This window comes from Amblyraja radiata, chromosome 34 (genome assembly GCF_010909765.2).
Source record: "Amblyraja radiata isolate CabotCenter1 chromosome 34, sAmbRad1.1.pri, whole genome shotgun sequence".
In the NCBI taxonomy this organism is placed as follows: domain Eukaryota; kingdom Metazoa; phylum Chordata; class Chondrichthyes; order Rajiformes; family Rajidae; genus Amblyraja; species Amblyraja radiata.
In genome coordinates this window covers 19192467-19218142 of record NC_045989.1, presented here as the reverse complement: position 1 = coordinate 19218142, position 25676 = coordinate 19192467, and the positions used below count along the sequence as shown (strand labels likewise).

Sequence of the window (25676 nt, the reverse complement as noted above, 5' to 3'; positions counted from 1 at the left end):
CCCCCCCCCCCTCTACTCCGACCCTCACACCCGTCCCCCCTCGCCGGGTCCTCCATTGATAGGTGACGTTTTAGGTTGGGACCCTTCTTCAGGCTGATTGTAGAGGAGGAAGGGTGTTGAACTGAAAGCAAGAACAGACCAGGCCAAATCAGGGCTGGGAACGGATGACCTCAGACAGGGTGTTTCTCCAACAGCCCAATTGTTGACAAGGGGCGGTGTGATCTCAAGAGAGATTACAAGTGACTTGCTTTAGATATTTATCCTCATTCTTCCTCATTTCCAGGATCAAAATGGCATTCCCTGAAGTACATGTAGTGGCAACATAACAAGGTCTACACTGGCCAAGGAGATGGTCAGAGAGTGATAGATTGGTCATGCCAACCAAGATACCCCATCCAAGCTAGTCCCATTTGGCCCAGATTGCTTTAAACCTTTCCTATCCATGTACCTGTCCAAGTGTATTTTAAATATTGCTGAGCACCCACTTCAACTACCCCTCTGGGCAGCAAGGTCCTCCAAACATCTTTGCACCACCAGCACTGAGCAATAACGGTAACCTTGCCACGCCATCCATGACACAAAACCCCAACTTAAATATGTGGCCAGATCTCTGTAGACGCTGTATACTGAGCCATGAAGCTACACCAGGCATCATTACAAAAATAGGTTGACCTTCGCACCCTGACCTCTCTACCTCCTGTCAAGGATGGCTGGAGAGTTATTTTTGTACCAACTGCAAGAGGGGCAGTGGATATACTGCGGTGGAAATATTAGGGGGTTTTCTGTATTAATATATTGGATTTAAAAGCATAAAATTGAGGGATCTGCATAGGAGCGTTGCTGACATTCCCAGTGGGGTTTGAGGGGAGTTGAGAAAGGTAGAACTATCTTGACATTATTTCCCTGATTATTTTGTAAAGCCAATCAGTTCTTGTTTGTTTTTTTCCTTTACTGAATTGATATCTCAAACATGTTGAAAAGAACTGCAGATGTTGGTTGCAGATGAAGGAAGACACAAAGTGCTGGAGTGCCTGACCCGCTGAGTTACTCCAGCATTTTGTGTCTAACCTTGGTAACTAAATCAGTTGGCTGACTCTCATTCATGGGCAGGTTCCCCATTTAATTGTTGGTATTTTGTTGGTTCACATGCTTGATCAATGGAGTTTTATCAGTAATGTTTAATTATTATTAGTGTTTTCTGAGTCATTCGTAACTGTCACTGTAGTCATGTTGTTACTTGTGGGCGGAGCGCCAAGGCAAATTCATTGTATGTGAATACTTGGCCAATAAACTTACTTACTTACTTAAAATATAATCATTAACTTGACCAAGATTCAGTCTGAAATACCTCAATGTTAAACACCCAATGAAAAGACCTAAAGTGGGACCATCATCACTCCCTGTGAGGTCCTGTACATCTCTGGATCTGTTCTGCACCAGTGAAGGGGTTTGACCAGAGGTAGCTGTAAGCCATTGATTCAACTGCGGGAGGATATCAGGGCAGCAGGTAAAAGTGGGGTGTCTCTCAAATCCACTCAAAGGGAATGACATGTCCTTGTCAGTGGGGCAAGTGGCAGGAGTAAAGCCCTGAGTATCACAGGGACCTGGAGATCAATTAAGCCCAACACAAGACTCTGGTGGTCTACTCATTCCCAGCATTGAGGGTCCCCTCACTCTGTACAGTGGAGATATAACAGAAATAGTGTTATTGGGTTTATTGAGTGCCATTTATCAGTGCATGTTGCGGCAAGCCATTAATGTAATTAGAACAAGCTCTCATTCAGTCATTCATTCATTCATTCGTGTCTATACTCGTAGACGGATTTGAGCAAACCGCACCCGAGGACAGGATCGAACACGCGTCTCTGTCGCTGTGAAGCAGCGGGTCTACCTGCTGCGCCACCGAGCCCGCCTGCTGTGAGGAGGAAACAGGGACGTTCCATGGAGCAGCAGGGTGGTGCAGCGGTTAGTTCTGCTGCCTCTGCTCCAGAGACCCGGGTTCAATCCTGACCTCTGCTGCAGGAAGGAACTGCAGATGCTGGTTTAAACCAAAGAGAGACACAGAATGCTGGAGTTACTCAGCGGGGCAGGCAGCATCTCTGGGGAAAGGAATGGGTGATGTTTCGTGTCGCGACCCTTCTTCAGAAAAGCAAAAGTGTTCTGGCGCCCTTGTAAATAAATCTTTGAAAATTAGCGACCAAAGCTGGTGGTGTGGCCTTCATTGCAAGAACATTTGAGTGGAAGAGCAAATCAATATACGACACTGATCGCAATGGCCTTTCATCACGGTTCATGCCACTGGGTTTGTTTTCACACCTACTTAAATTAGTTTGACACATGCTAGTCAGATGCAAAGAAAATTATAGATGAGACCATCTGTGTTCCTAAACCGAAAGTAACACCGAAATCCACCCACATTTTCAAGAGAGAGTTGGGTATAGCTTTTGGGGCTAATGGAATCAAGGAACATGGGGGGAAAGCAATTTCTGATTTTGGATGATCAGCAATGATCATATTGAAAGGTCGAATGGCCTACTCCTACACCTATGTTCTATGTTTCTACCTCTGATTGGTAAATAGATCCCTTTCTGCCGGGCAAGTGCGGTGTCCACTCTGGATATCACCCCAGCTCTCCCCATCCTGCAACATTTAATGTGTGTGCCCGGTGGGGGGTGGGGGGGGCGACATGTGTCAATGGATCCCAATATATAAAGATGTTTATTAGTAGAAGTGGAGAGACAAAATCTGAGCAAGAGGGCAATCCAAACAATACTTACCATGCCACTGTAAGTACGTACTGCAAGTAAGAATTTCATTGTTCTATCTGGGACATATGACCTGAACACACCCTTCACTCTTGACAGCATTTATTTGTCTGGCAGCCATCAACGAGAAAACAGTTATATTGATAGCTTTGTTTAGGTACAATCTGAGTACAATGCAGTGTCTTCCCCCATGCAGTTGGTTATGTGTATGTGTGTGTGTATGCATTTATGCATGTGTGTGTATATGTGTATGTTTGTGTATATATATATATACACACATATATATATATATACACACATATATATATATATATGTGTGTGTGTGTGTGTGTGTGTGTGTGTGTATATATATATGTGTGTGTGTGTGTGTGTGTTTGTATATATATATGTGTGTACGTACATATATATACATATATATATGTGTATGTGTGTGTGTATATATAATAAGAATTTCATTGTTCCGTTTCGGGCCACACGACAATAAAATACTCTTGACTAATGAATTTTCCCAGCTTTGTTTTGATGATGTAGCCCAATTGTGTTTTTCAGTTTCGAGACAACACCCATTGTTTAGAGGTCGAGTCTTGGCGAATGAATCTGTCCATCGACTGGATTACCAGCTTATGTTGAAAATTGAGAACATGCTTTACATTGCTGGCAGGTATGTTGGCCTCTGTACTTCATCTGGTTGTGTTAGATCAGAAATGTAAACATTATATTTAAATTGTCCAGCAGTAATCTTCATGAAAGGCCTGAAATGTCTAACACCAGCTCTCAGATCATTATATTTACTTCCATAATTTTTATTTTTAAATAGGGACCAAGTCTATGCTATTAACTTAAACGACCCCCCAAGAAGTGAAATCACTTCTAACCAGGTACGTCTATTAATTTTGTTTTATTCTTATGCATGATCTTCTGCCGTTTAAATGTCATACTATCCCCACCCACACCATCCCCTCCCAAATCCTCCTTCACCAAATATATCTGTTCTATTTTCCTTCGGTAACATGAAGATAGGGTAGAAAAGAAGGCTTTTGGCACCCTGGCCTTCATCATTCAGGGCACTGATACAGGAGTTGGGACATTATATTACAGATGCACAAGATGCTGGTGAGGCTGCATTTGGAGTATTGTGTTCAATTTTGGTCACTCTGTTATGGGAAAGATGCCCTTAAGCTGGAAAAGGTGCAGAGTAGATTTACGGGGATGTTGTCAGGACTCGAGGTCCTGAACTATAGGCTTGGGCAGGCTTGAACTTTATTCCTTGGTGCACAGGACGCTGAGGTATGATCGTATAGAGGTTTATAAAACCATACGGTGAATAGCTAGAGTGAATGCACAGGGTCTTTATCCAGGGTAGGGGAATGAAGAATGAGAGAGCATAGGTGTAAGGTGAGAGGGCAAACTCGGCAGAGGTCGTGAATTAGGTCGTGTAAGTAGGACAGGCCCTTAACAGGGTCCTCCGTCTGACATGAGTATTCACCTGAAGCAGGCAGCTGAGGTCACGCGAGGACATGACTGTGTGGCAGAGTGTGTGATAGTTTGTTCTGAGTGTGTGAAATACTCGCCAGTTGAACACAAGTCCAGTGCAGCTTACTGTACAAGGAAAACATTTCATCAGTGTAACTTCGATGGATTTAAATCGGTTGCTGATAAATCGACCGACATTCAACTGAAATGCGTAGGAAGGAACTGCAGCGGGCTTGGGTACTGCTGAGATGCTGCCTGACCTGCTGAGTGTCAGGCAGCATCTCTGGAGAAAAGGAATCGGTAAGGTTTCGGGTTGAGACCCTTCTTCAGACTGAGAGTCAAGAGAGAGGGAAACTAGAGGTGATAAAAGGTACGGAACAGATCAGAGCCTGCACTAATTACCAAGGAAGGTTAGAGTCTGAAGAAGGGTCTCACCCCGAAACATCTCCTATTCATTTTTGCCAGAGATGCTGCCTGACCCACTGAGTTACTCCAGCATTTTGTGTCTATATTCAACTGAAATACTTCTACATCTTGGCGGTCCTCTATATTGGCACCGGTTGACTTGTGCTTGTAAGTTGTAACATCAGAATATTTAAAATGAAATCCATTTTATGATCCACCCAATGTTGCAATTATTAGATTTTTGGCTGATTGTGGAATATAGATCAGCAGTAAATTCAACTATCTGTTTCCACATCCCAACAGAAACTAACCTGGAAGTCAAGACAGCAAGACAGGAGTAACTGCGCCATGAAAGGCAAGCATAAAGTAAGTATTGTGACTTTGTGTGTGTCACTCGCGGTTGAGTGGCGCAGTGGCGCAGGTGGTAGTGCCGCTGCCTCACCGTGTCGGAGACCCCGGTTCGATCCTGACCGCGGGTGCTGTCTGTGTGGAGTTTGCACGTTCTCCCTGTGGCCGCGCGGGTTACCTCTGGGTGCTCCGGTTTCCTCCCACAGGCCAAAGACGTTGCGGGTTTGTCGGTTAATTGGCCTCCGTAAATTGCCCCACTAGTGTGTAAGGAATAGTGGTGGAAGTGGGATAACGGAGAACTCGTTGAAACTTACCGAATAGTGAAAGGGCTGGATAGAGTGGATGTGGAGAGGATGTTTCCACTAGTGGGAGAGTCTACAACCCGAAGGCATAACCTCTGAATAAAAGGACATTGCTTTAGAAACGAGATGAGGAGGATCTTCTTTAGTCAGAGAGTGGTGAATCCATGGATTTCATTGCCACAGACGGCTGTGGAGGTCCTGAGAGGGTATTTGTAAGGCTGTAATTGACAGATTCTTGATTAGTAAGGATGTCAAGGGTTATGGGGAGAAGGCAGGAGAATGATGTTGAGAGGGAGAGGGAAAGATCGATCAGCCATGATGGGCCGAATGGCCTCATTCTGCTCCTATCACTTAAGAATGGGTGATCGATGGTCGGCAAGGATTAGATGGACCAAAGTCCTATTTCCATGCTGTATCTGGGAACTAAACAATCAAATATGCTCCAATAAGGGATTGATTTATCAAGCACAGCTGAGATCAGGATCTCTATTGCATGGGCATACACAATGCATTAAGTGAAGTGGAGCTATTGATTAAAGTAAATATTGGCATGTGTGAGAGAGTTTGCTGATGTGTATATGGAATGAGTGAGTATAATGTATTGGTATTCCATAGCTGGGACAACCATTGATTTATCTGAACGGTGCTATATCCATCCAAGCACAACTGGCCTCATCTGTTAACTCGATTAAATCAGAGATGTTGCATCTATCTAATTACATTTTTTTTTCTCTTGTATTCATTTCCATTAGGAAGAATGCCATAACTTCATCAAAGTGTTTGTGCCCAAAACTGATGAGACTGTTTTTGTCTGTGGAACAAATGCTTTTAACCCCGTATGCAGATATTATCGGGTAAGTAAGGATGGGATTTTTTTCATTTAAAATGTAATCTTTGCAGCATAATCAATTCCTCCTCTGACTGAATACACCCAAATTTTCTTGTTTAGTTTCCAGCAAGCCTGTGGGCTGTGTTCAATAATTTCAGTCGAAACACAGATGTTAATGCTGCAATTAAATAAGATCTGGCCAAGTGCACAGAGCAGCTCTGGGTGACGTAACTCTGCCATTAAAGAGGCAGAAAAACGGAGCCTTTTGCATGTCACAACTGCAAATTTTATGCAAAGTACACGTCTGAAAGGATCGGCCACAGTTTCACACTTGAATCCCTTTTCTGAAAAATCGTTCTGGTCAGAAAGAGATGAGAAACGAGCCGAATTAAAAAAATATTAATAAATCATTTCAAAGATTCTGTATTTGTTGCCATACTAATAGTTTGCAAAGGGTAATGGTAATCTCAGAGCAGAGCACAACACTAGAATACATCAATAGTAATTGAATTATAGCTGCATAAAGTGATTCTGCTTCCCAGCTGTCGAGCTGAACAATGCTCTCACCGAGGTACAATTTATCTTCATTTTATGCAGTTGGATACGTTGGATCATAATGGCGAAGAAGTCAGTGGTTTGGCACGATGCCCGTTTGATGCCAAGCAAACCAACGTTGCCCTCTTTGCTGGTAAGATATTAGTTAGCAATAAATCTAAATGAGTGATGATGTATGGTGCTGCAAAACAAGTTTGGAAACGCAACGTAACATGGTTCAGCGAGTGCCGCACCAGTGACACGGATACGGTTATGTGCTGGGTAATTCTATTCAGTGTGGAACGTGGTGGGGAAACCATCAATGAGCTGCCCGTAGACTTGGTTAGATGAGGTGGTCTTCACCTCATCAGGATGTTAGAAGATCCCCAGATTAGGAATCCTTGTAAACATAGAGATACAGTAAACCCTTGTTATAATGGACCATACGGGAGGGGAATGGTGTCCGTTATTGCTGATAGTCCTCTATAACCAAGTAAGGGATTCGCTCCAACTACCTAGCAGTCACTCCGTGAAAGCGAGTTGTTTTCAAATACAAAGTTCTTTTTATAACAGCTAAAAATGTATGTTTGTTACTGTAAGCTAAAAAATACCAAAAGCTGTCTGATACATTGTTTAACAAAGTTAATTGTCAATCCAATTTCAATGCTTTGTCAATTGCAATGCCTTGTCAATTTCAATGCCTTGTCAATTGCAATGCCTTGTCAATTGCAATGCCTTGTCAATTGTAATGCCTTGTCAATTGCAATGCCTTGTCAATTGCAATGCCTTGTCAATTTCAATGCCTTGTCAATTTCAATGCCTTGTCAATTGCAATGCCTTGTCAATTTCAATGCCTTGTCAATTGCAATGCCTTGTCAATTGCAATGCCTTGTCAATTTCAATGCCTTGTCAATTTCAATGCCTTGTCAATTTCAATGCCATGTCAATTTCAATAGCCTCCTCAGTTTATCTAGTAGCCTGTGTTCGTAAAAGACCGTCCATTATAACAGAAGTCCGTTATAAAGAGGTTTGTAGAAACAAGGGTTTATTGTAATTACGCTGGTACCTACAGTAACATTATCAAGATCTAAAGTTTTATTTGTGAGGAATTCTCAAGAGAAACTAGAATAGCCTAGATGAAGAAAGCTCTGCAGTAAATTTAAAATGAATTCGCTGTTCTTTCTCGTTTATCAAATTCCAGACAACAAGTTGTACTCAGCAACAGTTGCAGATTTCCTAGCCAGCGATGCAGTCATCTATCGCAGCATGGGCGATGGCTCAGCTCTGCGAACGATAAAATATGACTCAAAATGGATCAAAGGTAATGTAATAATTCTACATATGTTCGAGACCATAGCAAATATAAACTGATTACCCAGTTGCAATCTAATTTAACTCCCCTTCCCATTTCCATACTGACCTCACGGTCCTGGGCCTCATCCATTGCCAGAGTGAAGCCACGAGCAAACTGGAGGATCAGCACCTCATATTCCGAGTTGGGTAGCTTACGAACCAACAGTGTGAACATTAAATTCTCCAATTTCAAGTAGTGCCTCCCCAAATGGAAAAGAGGGGTTGGGGTGGCATCCCTCTCCCCTCTCCCATCTCCCATCACCCTGCTCCTTTCGTCTCTGTACGCTCATCTCCTGTCCCTGAATGTCACATTTATTTTTATCCTCTCTTCTTCCTCCTCTCCCAAGTCTTCTTTCACCCATCCCTCCCCTGGGCTTTACATTTCTCCCCCTCCTCTTTACTTATCTGACATATTTTTCCCCCCCTTTCACCTCTAGCCTGATCCACCCATCTGCAATCACCCTGCCCACCTGTATCCACCTATCACTTGCCAGGCTTTGTCCTGCCCCCACCTCTCTTTTCCAGCTTCCTCTTCCCCTCCTCTACTCCGAGGATAAGGATTCTGATCAGAACCTTATGCCCCTGTCCCACTTAGGAAACCTGAACGGAAACCTCTGGAGGCTTTGCGCCCCACCCAAGGTTTCCGTGCGGTTCCCGGAGGTTGCAGGTGGTTGCCGGAGGTTGCAGATAGTGGAAGCAGGTAGGGAGACTGACAAAAAACCTCCAGGAACCGCACGGAAACCTTGGGTGGGGCGCAAAGTCTCCAGAGGTTTCCGTTCAGGTTTCCTAAGTGGGACAGGGGCATAAGTCTGTCCATCTCCTCCACAGATACTGCCTGTACCACTGAGTACCTCCAGCACTTTGTGCTTTGCTGAAGATTCCTACATTCACAATGTCTTGCCTCTAATCTAGATGGTTGCTCCTTGACATTAAAGCAACATTGTTGGTAATGTCTAAATGCTTGAGCAAGGTATAGTTCATGTACAGTTGCAAATGACAGAAGTCTAAATTTGTGCTTCATATTTTACAGAGCCACACTTCCTACATGCTGTTGAATATGGAAATTATATCTATTTCTTCTTTAGAGAAATAGCTGTTGAACACAACAACCTTGGAAAGGCGAGTAACTCTTTGAGACGTATCACCGCACAGTCACAAATAAGCATTAAGCATGTTAATGAATTTTGCTTAAGCAAACGGAATCCTAAATTTATATCTGCACTCTCCATAAACATATGGCAACCTTGTTTTATGAATAATTATAATGACTAAACTGAATTGCACATTTAGAAAGAGTGGGAGGTGATAAATCGACAGATATTTCCTTCTGATGAAATACGAATCAACATTCGGGGGAGTGAGCATCTTAATAGCGACTGACATTCAGTTTCCTTGCATGCTCTGTTCCTATACATTTGCACTATAAGTGGAAATCCAAGATTTTCAGACATAATAATCAATTTTGCAGAAGGATTTCTCGAAATTACTCTGCTCTCTAAAGGCTCAGACTAATAAATATTTTAGTCGCACTAATGCTGTTCATGTTACTTGCAATCCCACATAGATTTGCCACTGTAAATTATTAAACTAGTTACTCATGGTTAATTAACGCACTTTCTGTCCATTGACCAGATGTGGCGGGTGGGTCTGAGTGTGTGTGTGTGTGATGCTTATGCAGATACCCATGAAAAATTCTGATCTCTGAAAATAGCATTGTTTACAGTTGGTGCCTGCATCAATTTTTAATAAATTGACTTTATTTTTAATACAGTGGGGCGTGCTTTATTGTGTGTTTGTATTTCTTCCCAGGCTGTTTATTCTCGTGTGGCGAGAATTTGTAAGAATGATGTGGGAGGATCGCAGAGGGTGCTGGAAAAACACTGGACGTCGTTCCTAAAAGCCCGATTAAACTGCTCCGTTCCCGGAGATTCGTTCTTCTACTTTGACGTGTTGCAGTCTGTCACGGACATTATCCAAATCAATGGGTACCCGACGGTTATTGGTGTATTTACAACGCAACTTAACAGGTGAGGAATGGAGTAAAGTGCAATGGAGAGTATGGATTACTTTAGCCTTTGCGTCAACGGCTTGTGGAGTCGCGCTGTTTTCATACGGAAACAGGCCCTTCGGCCCAACTGACCAAGATGCCCCATCTATGCTAACCTCATTTGCCCCCGTTTAGTCCAAGTGGGAGGTTTATAGACAGTGGAGCGGCACGGTGGCGCAGCGGCAGAGTTGCTGTCTTGCAACGCCAGAGACCCGGGTTTGATCCTTACTACGGGTGCTGTCTGTGCAGAGTTTGTACGTTCTCCCCGTGACCTGCGTGGGTTTTTTTCCGGGTGGTCCGGTTTCCTTCCACACTTCAAAGACGTACAGGTTTGTGGGCTAATTGGCTTCGGTAAAATTGTAAATGGTCCCCTAGCGCATAGGATAGTGTCAGTGGGCGGGGATTGCTGGTCGGCACGGACTCGGTGGACTGAAGGGCCTGGTTCCAAACTGTATGTCCAAACAAAACTGAGGGGTTTTGTTCACTGTTCACCCCGGGTCCTGTGACATTTGAAGTCCATTAGGTACATCTTTGCGGAGACAACATTTTGGGCTGGGACCCTTCTTCGGACTGATGGAGTAATGGGGAGAAAGAGTGCTGGGGATGGGGCAATGCATGGCAAGTGATGGGTGGATGTGGCTTGGCCTGCTGAGTTCCTCCGGCACTTAGTGTTTTACTTAAATCCCACGTTGCCAGTTTAATTAAAATGGTGAAAATGCCATCTTGTGTGCCGGAAGTGGTTGACTACCCAAACTCTTGGTTGTCTCCATTAAATCAGAAGTGGTGGGGATCAGACATGGGCTTCAGCTGTTTAAAGTTTGACCTTATTGTTCAATGCAAAGTGGTTTTTTTCAGTGCTCCACTCTGCTCTTTATTCATCTGCATTCAGATGGAGGAAATTATTTTTATGGCAATATTCTTTCACTCCCTTTAGTATCCCTGGCTCAGCGGTGTGTGCCTTTAATATGGATGACATCGAAAAATCATTCAAGGGCAGGTTTAAGGAGCAAAAGACCCCTGACTCTGTGTGGACTGCAGTTCCAGAAGACAGGATACCAAAGCCAAGGTACTGTCCCCGTGTGAGCAGTGTTAAAGCTATTTCCCCGATGTGTAACTATTTCAAAGTGCTCTTAAAGGTACAGGAGCTTTAAAGCACCCACCACCAGACTTAGCAACAGCTTCTTTCCCTGTGTTATCGGGCATCTGAATGGTGCTGCCACAGCTAGGATACTGTTCGATTCACATCTACCCCATTGCAGACATTGGACTTTGTCTTCTGTACTTCATGGTGGCGCAGTGGTAGAATTGCTGCCTTACAGCTCCAGGGACCTGGGTTGTTCCTGACTGTACGGAGCTTGCCTGTACGGAGCTTGTACATTCTCCCGGTGACAACGTGGGATTTCCCCCAGCGCCACCGGGACTTTCCTCCCACATTTCCAAAGACGTACAGGTTTGCAGATTAATTGGCATCGGTAAAAATTGTAAATTGTCCCTGGAGTGTAGGATAGTGCTAGTCTAAGGGGCAGCGCTGACTCTTTGGGCCGAAGGGCCTGTTTCCGCACTATGCCTCTAAACTAAACGGATGTGCTACAATGCTGAGAACTACATACTGCACTCGGTATCTTCCCTTTTTATCTTTCTATTGTATTTGAGTTTGATTTGATTGTCATTTTTGTATGGTGTTATCTGATGTGTTTGAATAGCAGACAAAAACAATTGTTTTCACTGTATTCCGGTACATGTGAGAATAATAAACACAAGCCTAAATTTAGTGTTGTGACGATGTTCTTTTACAGGCCTGGTTGCTGTGCGGGACATTCACCGGCAGAATCTTACAAAACCTCCATCGATTTCCCCGATGAAACGCTCTCCTTCATCAAATCCCACCCCCTGATGGACTCTGCCGTCCCCTCACTCATCGAGGAGCCCTGGTTCACCAAGACACGTGTCAGGTAGGAACATGGGAGACCAAGATGCACGGTGGCGCATCGGTAGAGTTCTTGCCTTACACCGTTTGCAGCGCCGGAGAACCGGGTTCAATCATGACTATTGGCGCTGTCTGTACGGAGTTTGCACGTTCTCCCCGTGACCCGCGTGGGTTTTCTCCCAGATCTTCGGTTTCCTCCCACACTCCAAAGATGTACAGGTTTGTAGGTTAATTGGCTTGGTGTAAACTGTAAAGTTGTCCCTAGTGTGTGTAGGGTAGTGTTAATATGTGGGGATCGCTGATCGGCGCGGACTCGGTGGGCCGAAGGGCCTGTTTCCGCACTGTATCTCCAAACAAAACTAAACTAAAGTAAGATAGACACAAAATGCTGGAGTAACTCAGGGGGGACAGGTAGCATCACTGGATAGAAGGAATGGGTGACGTTTCGGGTCGAGACCCTTCTTCAGACTGAAGTAATAAGCGCAGGTGTGAACTTCCCACCTGAGATGTTACCTGCTGCTGCTGCTCACGCTGACCTTTCTACCTGTGCAGGTACCGGCTGACTGTCATTGCCATCGACAACACCGCCGGCCCGCATCAGAACTACACCATCATCTTCATTGGTTCGGAAGCGGGCATCCTGCTCAAGGTGCTGACCAAAACCAGTACCAGCTCCCTCAACGACAGCGTACTCCTGGAGGAAATGGATGTCTTTAACCCATTAAAGTAGGTAAACGTTTCCTAACTCCATTCAGTCATAGAGTCTTACAGCGTGGAACCTGGCCCCACACCGGCCAACACGTCCCATCCACACTAGTCCCATTTGCCTTCATCTGGCCCATATTCCTCTAAACTTCTGACCTTCTGCAGAACTTCTGTAGAATTAATCCAAGGAATTCGGAGAGATGTGGGAAAACTAATTAAGAATGGTTTTATTTAAATTCCACGGATTTTATAGTGATTATTTATTCCAAACGCTCTTGCCCATAATGTCTAAGTTATCATGCCATTGGCAAGTCAAGAAATGCATCCAAGAGAGAGCTAGATAGGGCTCTTAAAAATAGCGGAGTCAGGGGATATGGAGAGAAGGCAGGAACGGGGTACTGATTGGGGATGATCAGCCATGATCACATAGAATGGTGTTGCTGGCTCGAAGGGCCGAATGGCCTTCTCCTGCACCTATTGTCTATTGTCTATCCAGTATGAAAACTGGACTGACGTCCAACATCACTACAGTAGTGCTCAATCTATATTAAGTCTGTGGCTATTACGTCTGCCTGTAGTTTGCCTTCACCCAGTGTGGTTACCTGTACCCCAAGCTGCAATGCTGAAGGACTTCTATGACTCTTTGTTGTTCTAGGCCTTCAGTTAGATGATTGCGGCAACTTAATATGTTGCTGTATATGAATATTCTAACTGAGGATGCCTCCAAAATGGCATTGGATCTTCAGTCTGTTTCTTCTTTAATTCAAACAAAATATTTTTGTTGGGCACAAACTACTGGAGTAACTCAGCGGGACAGGCGGCATCTCTGGAGAGAAGGAATGGGTGACGTTTCGGGTTGAGACCCTTCTTCAAGGACACTTTGGACAGCATCAGTCTGAAGAAGGATCTCGATCCGAAACGTCACCCATTCCTTCTCTCCAGAGATGCCGCCTGTCCCGCTGAGTTACTCCAGCATTTTGTGCCTATCTTCGATTTAAACCAGCATCTGCAGTTCTTTCCTACACATAACCTTTGTGAGGCACTGGGTGCTATCACATTAATGGGATAGGTTTGGAGGGATCTGGGCCAAACACAGGCGGGTGGGACTAGTATAGGTGAGGAATGTTGGTTGGTGTGGGCAGGTTGGGCTGAGGGGCCTGTTTTCACACTGTACGACTATGAATCTCTATGTCTCTAATGGTACTTTGCCTAATACATTAATCTTGTACTCTGCATTACTGTCTTAAGTTGCTAAAGAAACAGCAGTGCATCAGTAATAGAGGCAATGCTCGTGAGAAATATATACAGACTTTGCTCTGCGTGTAAATTTCCGCGATTATTCGGAATTGAGGGGATAATTTACAGCAACCTTAACGCTTAGCTTACCAGATGTGGGATCACATTCTTTCTGATAATGCAGAATAAAACGTTCTTACCTAAAGCAATTGGATTGCACTCAGCGTGCCTGACCAAGTCTTTGTTTGAACCCAAAACAGGTGTAGTTCTACGAATGAAGATGACAGGAAGGTGCTGGGGCTGCAGCTTGATAAAGATCACCATGCCTTGTTCGTGGCATTCTCCAGCTGTGTTATTCGTGTTCCTCTCAGTCACTGCGAACATCACGGCACGTGCAAAAAGTTAGTGTTTCTCAACTTTATAACAGCGGCTCAACTGTCTATGATAACAGCATGCATTTTCAATTTCCTTTGATGGATCAGCAGTAGACCTACAAATTCCGGTTTAAATCGAAGATAGACACAAAACGCTGGAGTACTCAGCGGGACAGGCTGCATCGCTGGAAAGGAGGAGTAGGTGACGCTTCCGGGTCGAGACCCTTCTTCAGACACGAACAGTCTTGACCCAAAACGTCACCCATTCCTCCTCTCCAGAGATGCTGCCCGTCCTGCTGAGTTACTCCAGCTTTTTGTGTATAGCTACAAAGGTGTTGTGTAGGTTTGCCAACGAGGCTTTTACGAACAAGAGAAGCCAGGTAGAATATGCAGCAAGATAGACACAGAGTGCTGGAGTAACTCAGCGGGTCAGGCAGCATCTCTGGAGAAAAAGGATGGGTGACGTTTCGAGTCTGAACCCTTCTTCAGTCTGGGTCTCAGTCTGAGTGACTCCAGCACTCTGTGTCTATCTTCTGTATAAACATTCGGCAGAACATGCAGGAAAACAGGACTCAACGGGGAAAAGTTGCCCTTTTTCAGCATATGTTCCACTTGCGTCTTTCAGGAATTGATTTTTCTTTTAGTGCATATTTGAAAGTCATATAAATGCAAAACTGCGTCAGCTAATGGAACTAAAATATCAATATCGACTGTGAAGCTCTTGCTAGAATCGAGGGTGGACAGCCGAGTTAAATCTGTCCATTTAATACTTTTTCATCTGGAGATTTTCTGAGCAACTGGCAGCTGAGGGGTGACAGTACTGTCAATAGGTCACTCAGCATAATGGATTATGTAGCACCCAAGATCGTTAATGCTCTTCTCAAGACCTAAATGAACCACATAAAAAGAGTCAGAGTTCAGGGGGGAATAAAAATCACATGCTATATGAAAATGTAAGAAACTTAAATCACAACATGAAGTGAATTGTTAAGACCACACCACTTGCAGAATTAACAGAATATTTTAGTGTAGGTGCACCATGTATGGAGGACAATTGGCCATGTTAAACTCCAATATATTCGCACTGTTCATTTCTATCAATGGCCCTCCTTTGGGAGAGGTCAGCATGAAAAATGAGACTGGGGCGGCTCGGTGGCGCAGCGGTAGAGTTGCTGCCTTACAGCGCCAGAGACCCGGGTTCAATCCTGACTGTCTATACGGAGTTTGTACGTTCTCCCCGTGAGTTTTCTCCGGCTGCTCCAGTTTCCTCCCACACTCCAAAGACGCACAGGTTTGTAGGTTAATTGGTTTGGTATAATTGTAAATTGTCCCCAGTGTGTGTAGGATAGCGTTAGTGTGCGGGATCGCAGGTCGGCGCGGACTTGGTGGGCCGAAGGGCCTGTTTCTGCACTGTATCTGTAACACTAAACTGAACATGAGGCATGAGGTGAATTGTTAAGACCACATCACTTGCAGAATTAACAGAATATCTGCCCCATATACAGAGAATTGGATGTGTTCAACTCCAATATATTCACTGTTCATCTCTGTGACTGGCCCTCCTTATTGGGGGGGGGGGGGGGGGGGGTGCTCAAATGCCATCATGAAGGATGAAAAAAGTTAAGTAAAAGTTACCAAGTCGAAAGGAATTGCAGTTCAAATGAGAAAGTGGACTGGGGAACTCAGTTTAGGGAGTTTAGAAGGATGAGGGGTGACCTCATCGAAACTAACCAAATAGTGAAAGGCCTGGATAGAGTGAATGTGGAGAGGATGTTTCCACTCGTGGGACAGTCTAGGACCAGAGGCCATAGCCTCAGCATAAAATGACGTACCTTTAGAAAGGAGATGTGAGCACATCTGGGCACCATATCTGAGGAAGGATGTGCTGGCTCTGGAGGGGGTCCAGAGGAGGTTTACAAGAATGATTCCAGGAATGAGTGGGTTAGCGTATGATGAGCGTTTGACAGCACTGGGCCTCTTCTCGCTGGAGTTTCGAAGGTTGAGGGGGGGGGACCCTCATTGAAACTTGCAGAATAATGAAAGGCATAGATCGAGTGGATGTGGAAAGGATGTTTCCACTGGTGGAAGAGTCTAGGTCCAGAGGTCACAGCCTCAGAATTAAAGGGCGCTCTTTTAGAAAGGTGAGGAGGAACTTCTTTAGTCAGAGGGTAGTTAATATGTGGAACTTATTGCCGCACACAGCTAATTCTCTGATCCATCACTACGTGTGATGTTGTACCTGTTAGTGTCAGATCACTGAAATGCCCCCAAATCTACACACACATCATTAATGTATTTATTGAAAACTTAATTATACCCACAAAGATGCTCATTACTGCTTTCTGTTTCACCGACAGAGCTTGCATCAGTTCAAGAGATCCCTACTGTGCGTGGCTGGATAATAAATCCTGTGGAGTTGTGAAGCCTGGCGTTCAGTAAGTATGTGTTTACTTTACCCGGGTTCGATCCTGTCTGCGGGCGCTGACTGTACGTTCTCCCTGAGACCGCGTGGGTTTTCTTTGGTTTCCTCCCACACTCCAAAGACGTGCAGGTTTGTAGGTTAATTGGCTTCTGTAAAAATTCTAATATTGGCCCCAGTGTGTGTGTAGGATAGTGCCAATGTGCGGGGTGGGGTGGGGTGGTCGGCGTGGACTCAGTGGGCCGAAGGGCCTATTTCCGCACTGTATCTCCATACTAAAACTAAAGTAATTAACACTTGATTTCCAGGGAGTTAGGCAAGACTGCAGCTCAAAGTTGAATTTCTCCCTTCCATTTAGATTCATAAGGTGATACAGTGTGGAAACAGGCCCTTCGGCCCAACTCGCCCACACCGGTCAACAATGTCCCAGCTACACTAGTCCCACTTGCCTGCACTTGGTCCATATCCCTCCAAACCTGTCCGATCCATGTACCTGTCTAACTGTTTCTTAAACGATGGGATAGTCCCAGCCTCAACTACCTCCTCTGGCAGCTTGTTCCACACACCCACCACCCTCTGTGTGAAAAAGTTACCCATCGGATTCCTATTAAATCTTTTCCCCTTCACCTTAAACCTATGTCCTCTGGTCCTCGATTCCCTCTACTCTGGGCAAAAAAACTCTGTGCATCTACCCAATCTATTCCTCTCATGATTTTGTACACCTCTATAAGATCTCCCCTCATCCTCCTGCGCTCCATGGAATAGAGACCCAGCCTACTCAACCTCTCCCTATAGCTCACACCCTCCAGTCCTAGCAACAGCCTCGTAAATCTGTTCTGAACCCTGTCAGGCTTGACAATATCTTTCCTATAACGTGGTGCCCAGAACTGAACACAATATTCTAAATGCGGTCTCACACAACTGCAACATGACCTCCCAGCTTCTATAAGCACTGAGTGAATCTCAATGTCGATACTAAACACAGTGTCTCAGAGATGTTGTTGCTTTTTGTCTCCCAGCACTGGGTTTGAACAAGATGTGGAATCTGGCAGGACAGCGCATCTCGGAGAATGTCACGGTAAGTCTAATGGTCTCTGACCAATCTCCACTGTTGATGTCCGGGGGAATGTAGGATGTGAGGCCACATGGCGCAGGGTTTGTGAAGGCATTCTGTCGTCCCCAGCTCTGTTATTTTATGTGTGAACTAACAAGTCAACCCAGATAACCTGTAGCGTTTCAAAAAGCCAAACTTCTCGTCGTCCCGGTGCCGTTTGCAGAGCTGAAATTATTGTATTTTAGCCATTTTGAAATGGAGGCACATCAAGCTGACGTTCTGAAGTCTTATTTCTGTGGCCTCCACAGCTGGTTTTGATCAAACCATTCCAGTTGCTCAGTTCATTATCTTTTTTTTAACTGATTTTTTTTACTTTACTAATCTTGCTTTTAATTCTTCTAGAGATCCCAGTCGCTACACCAGATTACAAACCATTTGGCGACCCGACAGCTGGTTAGTTTTGGGTTATATTTTTGCTTGTACCTTTTCTCCTCCTCCCTCTGCCTCAGCCAGCTCTTTCCCTCTCCCTTTCTGCTCACTTGGCAGATGGCCACGGGTGATTTGTTCTACATCTGCCAGCCACAAGCACTCCGCAGCAAACTAATCATTCTTTCCTCCTCAGTCACTCGCAGCTCCCAGCACGTTTCCCCGCCTCCGCTGACTAATCAGATTTCTTACCCAAAGGTTTCTTACCTTTTAACACAGTGCTGCTGTACAGCCTCGGATGCGTTTTGTAGCAGCTTGGATCTCTCTGCTTCCTGAGCATGTGAAGGCATCTCACCGGTTAACTTCTAATCTGCTTATCTCTTCTTCCGCAGAAACCCAGATCTGCGCTTCATTAATGAAACGTTAACACATTATTGCATTGTTTGATTTTGAGCTGTACTTTTGGGCAAATGGAACGGGATCCTATGAATATGTTAGAATGCTTTATCAATGCTGAGATACAGACTGTACTTCGAGTGCACCAGGTTTATATGACTGACGTATCCCCCCCGCCCCCCAGTAACTCGGCTTGCTCTGAGCAACTCAAGAGGTCTGAGCTGCGGCGAGTGTTTATTTATATGCATTCCATGCAGGCTTGTTGTTTAAAGAGGTTCAAAGTTCAGTCCTTTCCTAAAAAAATGAACTGGAGAACCGGGTTGAGAGGGAAAGATAGATCAGCCACAATTGAATGGTGCGTAGTAGACTCGAAGGGCCGAATGGCCTAATTCTGCCCCTTTGACTTCTGAACTTTGTAGTTGTCACACTGCTGGGTACTTGTGTTCCAAACTCAGTCCCTGCTCTCTCTAACCCACAGAGGCTGACTGTCTGTATCTGACAATGAACGAGTAGTCCAATGTAAGATGCTACCCATCCCAAATATGGCCTTAATTCACTGTGGATTTCTGGATCAATAAGATGAGGGCTTGTTGAGAGCAAACTGAGAGCCAAAAAAAAAAACTGACCGTGTGCAAGACTCTATGCAATTTCAGAAAGCAATTTGCTGCACAATGCTGCTGACACCAACTTTCCTGAATCAACCATTGAGATTGATGTCAAGCTGGAAGCAGCTCCTTGGTATTCAGCAAAACACTGCAGATTTAAAAGGGACATATTGCAGAACATTCAATACATGATCTAATGCAAATTCCCTAATGCAGTGGGACTAATTTCTCGAGCCCTGTGAAGATGGCCATACCTTTGTCTTACTCCCCAGTCCAAATGTTCTTGATGCAAATTGTTTTTCACCTGGAGGCTGCCGTTGGTAGATTTAACGTAACTGCCATTTTAGCCACGATTGTGAATCTTCATTTGGCTAAGTTGCTGTTTTGTCTCTGTGAATCCTGTCACACGGAATCAGGCTTTGGCACATCTCCACCATGCTGACTAACTAAGCTAGTGTCATTTTCCCAGCGATTGGCCCATATCCCTTCCTATCCAAGTGTCTTCCATAGCACCTGCCTCAACTACTTCCTCTTTGAGCTACCACCATCTTCCACCACCCTCTGTGTGGAAAAAGTTGCCCCTCAGGTTCATATTAAAACATCCCCCTCCCATCTTAAACATATGTCGTCTTGTTTCAGATTCCTCTAGCCTGGGTAAAAGACTCCATGCATTCACACTATCTATTCCACTTAAGATATTATACACATCTATAGGGTCACCACTTAGCCTCCCGTGCTCCAAGGAATAAAGTTCTAGCCTGCGCCCCCCATCTCTCTGTAGCCCAGGCCCTTAGGTCTTGGCATCATCCTCGTAAGTATTCTCTGCACTCTTTCCAGCTTAATGACATTCTTCCTATGGTAGGGTGACAAAAACTGAACACTGTCGAGTCTCACCAAAGTCTTGCACAAAACTGTAACATAGTCCCAATTTCTATATTCAGTACCTAGACTGATGAAGGCAAATGTACCAAAGACCTATCTACCTGTATCATCACTTTTACTGAACTATATATATTTATCAGTACTCCTAGATCACTCTGCCCTACAATGCTCCATAGGGCTCTGCAATTCACTGTGAAGGTCCTGCCCTGATTTGACTTCCCAAAATGCAAGGCTTCACATGTATCTGCATTGAACTCCAACTAATCAAGAATTTTGATAACCATCTTTGCTATCTATGATACCATCCACTTTAGTTTCATCTGCAAACTTACTCATCGTGCCTTCTACATTCTCATCCAAATGGTTGATTTAAACCACAAACAGCAATGGGCACCAACAGCACCAACCCCTACATCACTAGTCACGGGCCAAGAAACACCCTTCCTCCATCACCACCCTCAGCTTCCTTCCATGAAGCCAATTCTCTGCCCAGTTGACCAGCTCTGCCTGGATCCCATGTGATCTAGCCTTCCAGAGCAGCCTACTTTGTGGAACCTTTATCCAATGCCTTGCTGAAATCCATGTAGACAATGTCTACGACTTTGTCTTCATCAACCTTTTTGGTTGCTTCTTCAAAGAACCCAATCAGATTCGTAAAGGCATGATCTCCCATGTAAAAAAAACATGCTGACCATCCCTAATCACCCAGTTTATCCAACAATGTACGATTATGTTACCCCTCAGAATCCTCTCCAGTACATCACGTAGCACAGAGGTTGAGCTCACCGGTCTTTCCTTGCCAGTGGCTTACACCAGGAGTGGTCTAAAGTTCACCCCAGGTCCGGGCACTATTCCAGACATCCATTGTGATTCTGTGGACCGTTCCCAAGTTGGCATCGTAACAAGAGCAGGCAAAGAATGATTTCTGTCAAAACATTAAAAAATCTTTATTATTTTAATGATTTCTAAATGGAGACACGTCAAGTTAATGTTCCTAAGTACCATTTCAGCTGGGTTTGATTAAGGCACTTCAGTTCATTATCAATCCCCGTCACCATATCACTTTTGAGGATTTATTGTGTGAGAAGTGTGCCAGAACAAGGCGTGTACCTTGAAACCATCTCCACCCCCAACTCAGGCCGCTGGCTCTGGGGGCACTTTGAACTAGGGTGGACATGGAAGATGAGGTTTGCCAGGGTGAATGGGGCAAAGTCAATGTTTGGCACTGGAGTCAATCACCAGATCCAGAGTTAGGAAAGGATGCCTTGGATTGTGCCTTGGACATTTTTGGTCATGTCCTGGCACGGATGCATTGGGAACGCGTTTATGATGTTGTGGTTTCTCCCAAGCAAATCATTTGAATTAGTGTTGAGGCTCTCAAGACACTCGGCACAGGTCAATGGGCCAAATGGCCTCCTTTTAAATAGAACATAGAACATAGAATATGCACGTATGTACTTAGAACAGTGCAGCAGATGAATGGGTCTATCGGCTCCCAATGTGTTTGAGCCACTATCGTATCTGCCTCCACCACTACCCCTGGCAATACACCCCAGGCCAGCACTACGGTATGCAACAAAATCTTGCGCCACATATCTCCACTAAACATTCCCCTCGCACCTCATAGCTGTGCCCTCTAGTGTTGGACATTTCCACTCTGGGGGAGAAAGGGTATGACTGTCTACCCCATGCATTCCCAACCTTTTATCGTCCCGTTTACCCCTGGCAACTTTAACAGCACATAACAATGTTATTTCACTTATTTATGAACAACTAATGATGAGCAGATACCGGTATACCAGAACCAAACACAGTCAGTCAATGAGAAAATATATGTACAAATCCAGAATCAACAAATGTACCCCCTGGGTAAGCAAAACTTATCCCCTGGGGCTACATTTGCCTCAGGTTGGGAACCCTTGGTCTACCCTATCTATGCCTCTAATAATTTTAATGCACTTCCATCGTCTCTCCTCAACCTCTGATGTTCCAGAGAAAACAACCCAAGCCGAGCCAACCTAAACCCTCTAATCCATGCAGTATTTTGGTAAACCATCTCTACATCCTCACCAAAGCCTCCTCATCTTTCCTATAATGGGGCAACCAGAACTGCATGCAATAGACCAGATGCAGCCTAATCATGGTGTTGTAGTCATATAATCATCAGTGCTGAAGCTCAAGGTTGGAGGTGTACATGGGTCAGAGCTCTGTTCGGCTTCTGGCCCTGTCTCCCACCCAATACGGGCATGTCCTCCACAGTCGCTGTGGAGAGACTGAACCCACGATCTCCTCCAGTCTCTGCAGCAGGAATCAGCCTGGCAATGAGTTGTTCCACCCGTGGGTTACAGGCAATGTCTCCAAATCCAAATTAGTGGTTGAGTAGTCATGTTCGAGTCAAACATTCAGGGATTGGTGTTGGGTCCCTTGTTGGCGGTGATGTATAATCTGTGGGATTCTTTGCCACAGAAGGCTGTGGAGGACAAGTCAGTGGATATTTTTAAGGCAGAGGTAGATAGATTCTTGATTAGTACGGATGTCAGGGGTTATGGGGAGAAGGCAGGAGAATGGGGTTAGGAGGGATAGATCAGCCATGATTGAATGGCAGAGTAGACTTGATGGGCCGAATGGCCTAATTCTGCTCCTGTTACTTATGACCTTATGTGTACAACGTGCATGAACACAAGCAGTAATAGTAGCATTGAGTCTGCCGATGATATGGGTTTGTGATGTTGTGGATAGTGAGGAAGGTTGCCTTGAGGCTACTGCAGGATACAGAACTGATGGAAAATTGGGTGTAGAGTTGGCAGGTGGAATTTAATCCCGAGCAGTTCAAGGTGATGCATTTTGGGCAGTCAAACGGGATGTACAGTAGATGCTGGGGCATTAGGAATGTTGATGGACATTTGGCTGAAGGGACTATTTGGTAACTTTGACATTTACAATAACTCTGCTGTACTTTGGCATTAACAAAGCCAGTTTATAATTTCACCTCCCACTCCATTACAGAGCCACACCGCACAGAAATGGGCTTTACGGCCCATCTTGCCAAAGCCGACCAAGATGTCCCATCTACACCGGTCCCACCCTGCCCACGTTTGGCCCACATCCCTCTAGACCTGTCCTATCCCTGTGCCTGTCCAAATGTCTTATAAATGTTGTTTCGGTGCCGAATAATTGTTGAAATTATGTAAATCTGTCACCACAGAAACGGATGTCCCAGCAGCATCTGCTTCCACTGCTCCAACTGACCCGATAGTATCTCCAAATGTGATTGCACTGCAAGATGATGAGGAGACTTTTGATTATTTTGAAACATTATCCGCTGTCCCCAATGGTAAGGCCTTTGAAGGGAATCTTCCTTCCACTGAAAGGAAACCTGCTTTACTTTTTTAAAAAAGCTGCTCTATATTTACATTCAGTCAATTAACATGATCAGGGCCATGGGTTCATTTGAGGAAAAAAAAAACCCAGGACTATCTATAAAGTGAAGCAGCCCACTGGTCAGGACAGGTGCTGATGGAGTGGAACACTGCGCTCCTTAATATTCCGAGTCTGCATTGTGTGAAGTGGACGCTGGTTCCTCCAACTCTTGTTTCAGCTATCAAATAACAAAGCCTTGTAGCCAAAGCTGGGAGGAGATCAGTTCCAGTGCTGAACTGCATAGCTGCGAGCTCTCGCTCTCTCTCTCTCACACACACAGACAGCCTTGCTTTGTGATCCGGTCAAGCCATTGTAAAGTGCGTGAGGTTTGAAGAGTGAAGGAGGGTCTCGACCCGAAACGTCACCCATTCCTTCTCTCCAGAGATGCTGCCTGTCCCGCTGAGTTACTCCAGCGTCTATCTTCGGTGTAAGCTAGCATCTGAAGTTCCTTCCCAAACAAGTTAAATTTGTGAGCAAGTTTAATCGGAAAGTCTAGCATGTCAGTGTCCAATGCACTATGCGAAGGGCAGGTATTTTAGTTTAGTTTAGAGATACAGCAGGGGGGGGAAAAATCAGGACTATCTATAAACCGACCAGCGGTCCCAGCGCACAAACATTATCCTACACACACACACACTAGGGACAATTTAAAACATTTTTTACACCAAACCAATTATCCTACAAACCTGTACGTCTTTGGAGTGTGGGAGGAAACAGAAGAACTCAGAGAAAATCCACGAGGTCGCGGGGAGAACGTACAGACTCCGCACAGACAGCACCCGTAGTCGGGATCAAACCCAGGGCTGTAAGGCACCAACTCTACCGCTGCGCCACCCTAACAAGTTAGCAATACTTTGAGAAAATATTGAATGGAACACAAAATGCTGGAGTAACTCAGCAGGTCAGGCAGCATCCCCAGAGGAGATAGGAGGAAAATATTATTACTCGAAGATCACTTTTACATGCTGGGACTTCCAGCAATTTGGACTTGAGATCGCAAACCATTAAAGTACATGGAAAGGGACAGTTTGTGGCTCTTTATATTTTAAAAATCTGGTCATTCTCTGATTTAAAAACCAAGGCAGCTAAAGCAGGTTTCTTCTCAGTTCTATTGGCAGTGTTTTTTTTTCTGTTGATGACTGTTGCCTCAGTTAAGACATGCACATTTCTGATATATGTTGGTGATCGTTATACAACTGGTCTGTTATTTAAGTTGGCCTATTGCTCTTCAGTTTCAATTCATTGCTTCCTTCCTCTGTTTGTACCTTTGTTGTTGTGCGCCAGTCAACGCCATCGTTTGCTTCTCAATGTTTTCTTTGTCAACCACTGCCATTACCGTTCTAACCCTGAACATTTTATCGTCGACGACGGATAAAATGTTCAAAAGGCCTTGCCTGGTTTTTTTTTGTTGTATATTTTAAACGAAAATCTCTAATCAGTAATCACTCATGCATCCCACTAACCAGTGATGGGCAACTTGTGCATGTTGTAGAATGGAGAATCCACCTCGTCCTCAGACAGCCACGTGTCCCTGGGAACGCCGGCCGTAGGTACCAGCGGCTGCAGGCTCTGCTTCATATTTACATAGCAACTAATATTTTTGTCCTCAAATAGTCTTCCTAACAATCTCTTTCTCTTTGAAGCGTTCTCCGAGTCCAAAACTGAAAGCGAGAAGCAGTTTATACAAGGGACTAATAGGAAATGCTTTGTTCAGGCGCCATATGATTTTGCGTGACTGAATAATTGCAAAATATCGTGCTTGTAAATTCTATTTTAATTCGCATGCAGCCCTTACTCTTTGTCGACTAATCAAGAGCAGCAACCTATTTCCTTGTTGTGGTTATTTGGCTCCGTGTTCTACACTTGATTTAACTTCAAATTCTTTATACTTGGGTATTTTACTTGGAATGTGTTACTTTATTTGTTTGGAATTCCACCAACATGGGATACTTTAAGAAAGTGCCAATGCTAATATATTTTTTTCTCTATTTCAACTGCAAGTATTTCTGTATCTCGCACGCAAGTGTATCTGTTGGCACGGGGCTGCCTGATGGAAATAAAGTGCAGATTGAACTCACGACCAGATGTTCAAATGGAGAAATTAGATGCTTGTTGCGGGGGAGAGGGGGGGGGGGGACGTTATTTAAAACAAGGACTGGGGAGGAAGGCACGAGGA

General features: G+C 44.7%; 1 protein-coding gene across 7 annotated transcripts in view; it reads left to right on the top strand.

Moving 5' to 3' along the window:
* Positions 1-25676, top strand: part of sema6d (semaphorin 6D) — a 239009-nt gene that overhangs the window by 204086 nt on the left and 9247 nt on the right. For 3 of the 7 annotated variants that reach the window (XM_033050281.1, XM_033050279.1, XM_033050280.1), the window contains 16 exons: positions 3315-3426; positions 3583-3643; positions 4947-5009; positions 6046-6147; positions 6720-6810; positions 7858-7977; positions 9040-9128; positions 9819-10036; positions 10991-11122; positions 11853-12008; positions 12536-12709; positions 14185-14325; positions 16656-16733; positions 17737-17795; positions 18174-18224; positions 23286-23414. In XM_033050281.1, the coding sequence (XP_032906172.1) occupies positions 3315-3426; positions 3583-3643; positions 4947-5009; positions 6046-6147; positions 6720-6810; positions 7858-7977; positions 9040-9128; positions 9819-10036; positions 10991-11122; positions 11853-12008; positions 12536-12709; positions 14185-14325; positions 16656-16733; positions 17737-17795; positions 18174-18224; positions 23286-23414 (1776 nt within the window). Of the gene's footprint in view, positions 1-3314; positions 3427-3582; positions 3644-4946; positions 5010-6045; positions 6148-6719; positions 6811-7857; positions 7978-9039; positions 9129-9818; positions 10037-10990; positions 11123-11852; positions 12009-12535; positions 12714-14184; positions 14326-16655; positions 16734-17736; positions 17796-18173; positions 18225-23285; positions 23415-25676 lie in introns of those variants that run through there. The other 4 variants (XM_033050282.1, XM_033050283.1, XM_033050284.1 and 1 more) reach the window with 4 other exon arrangements.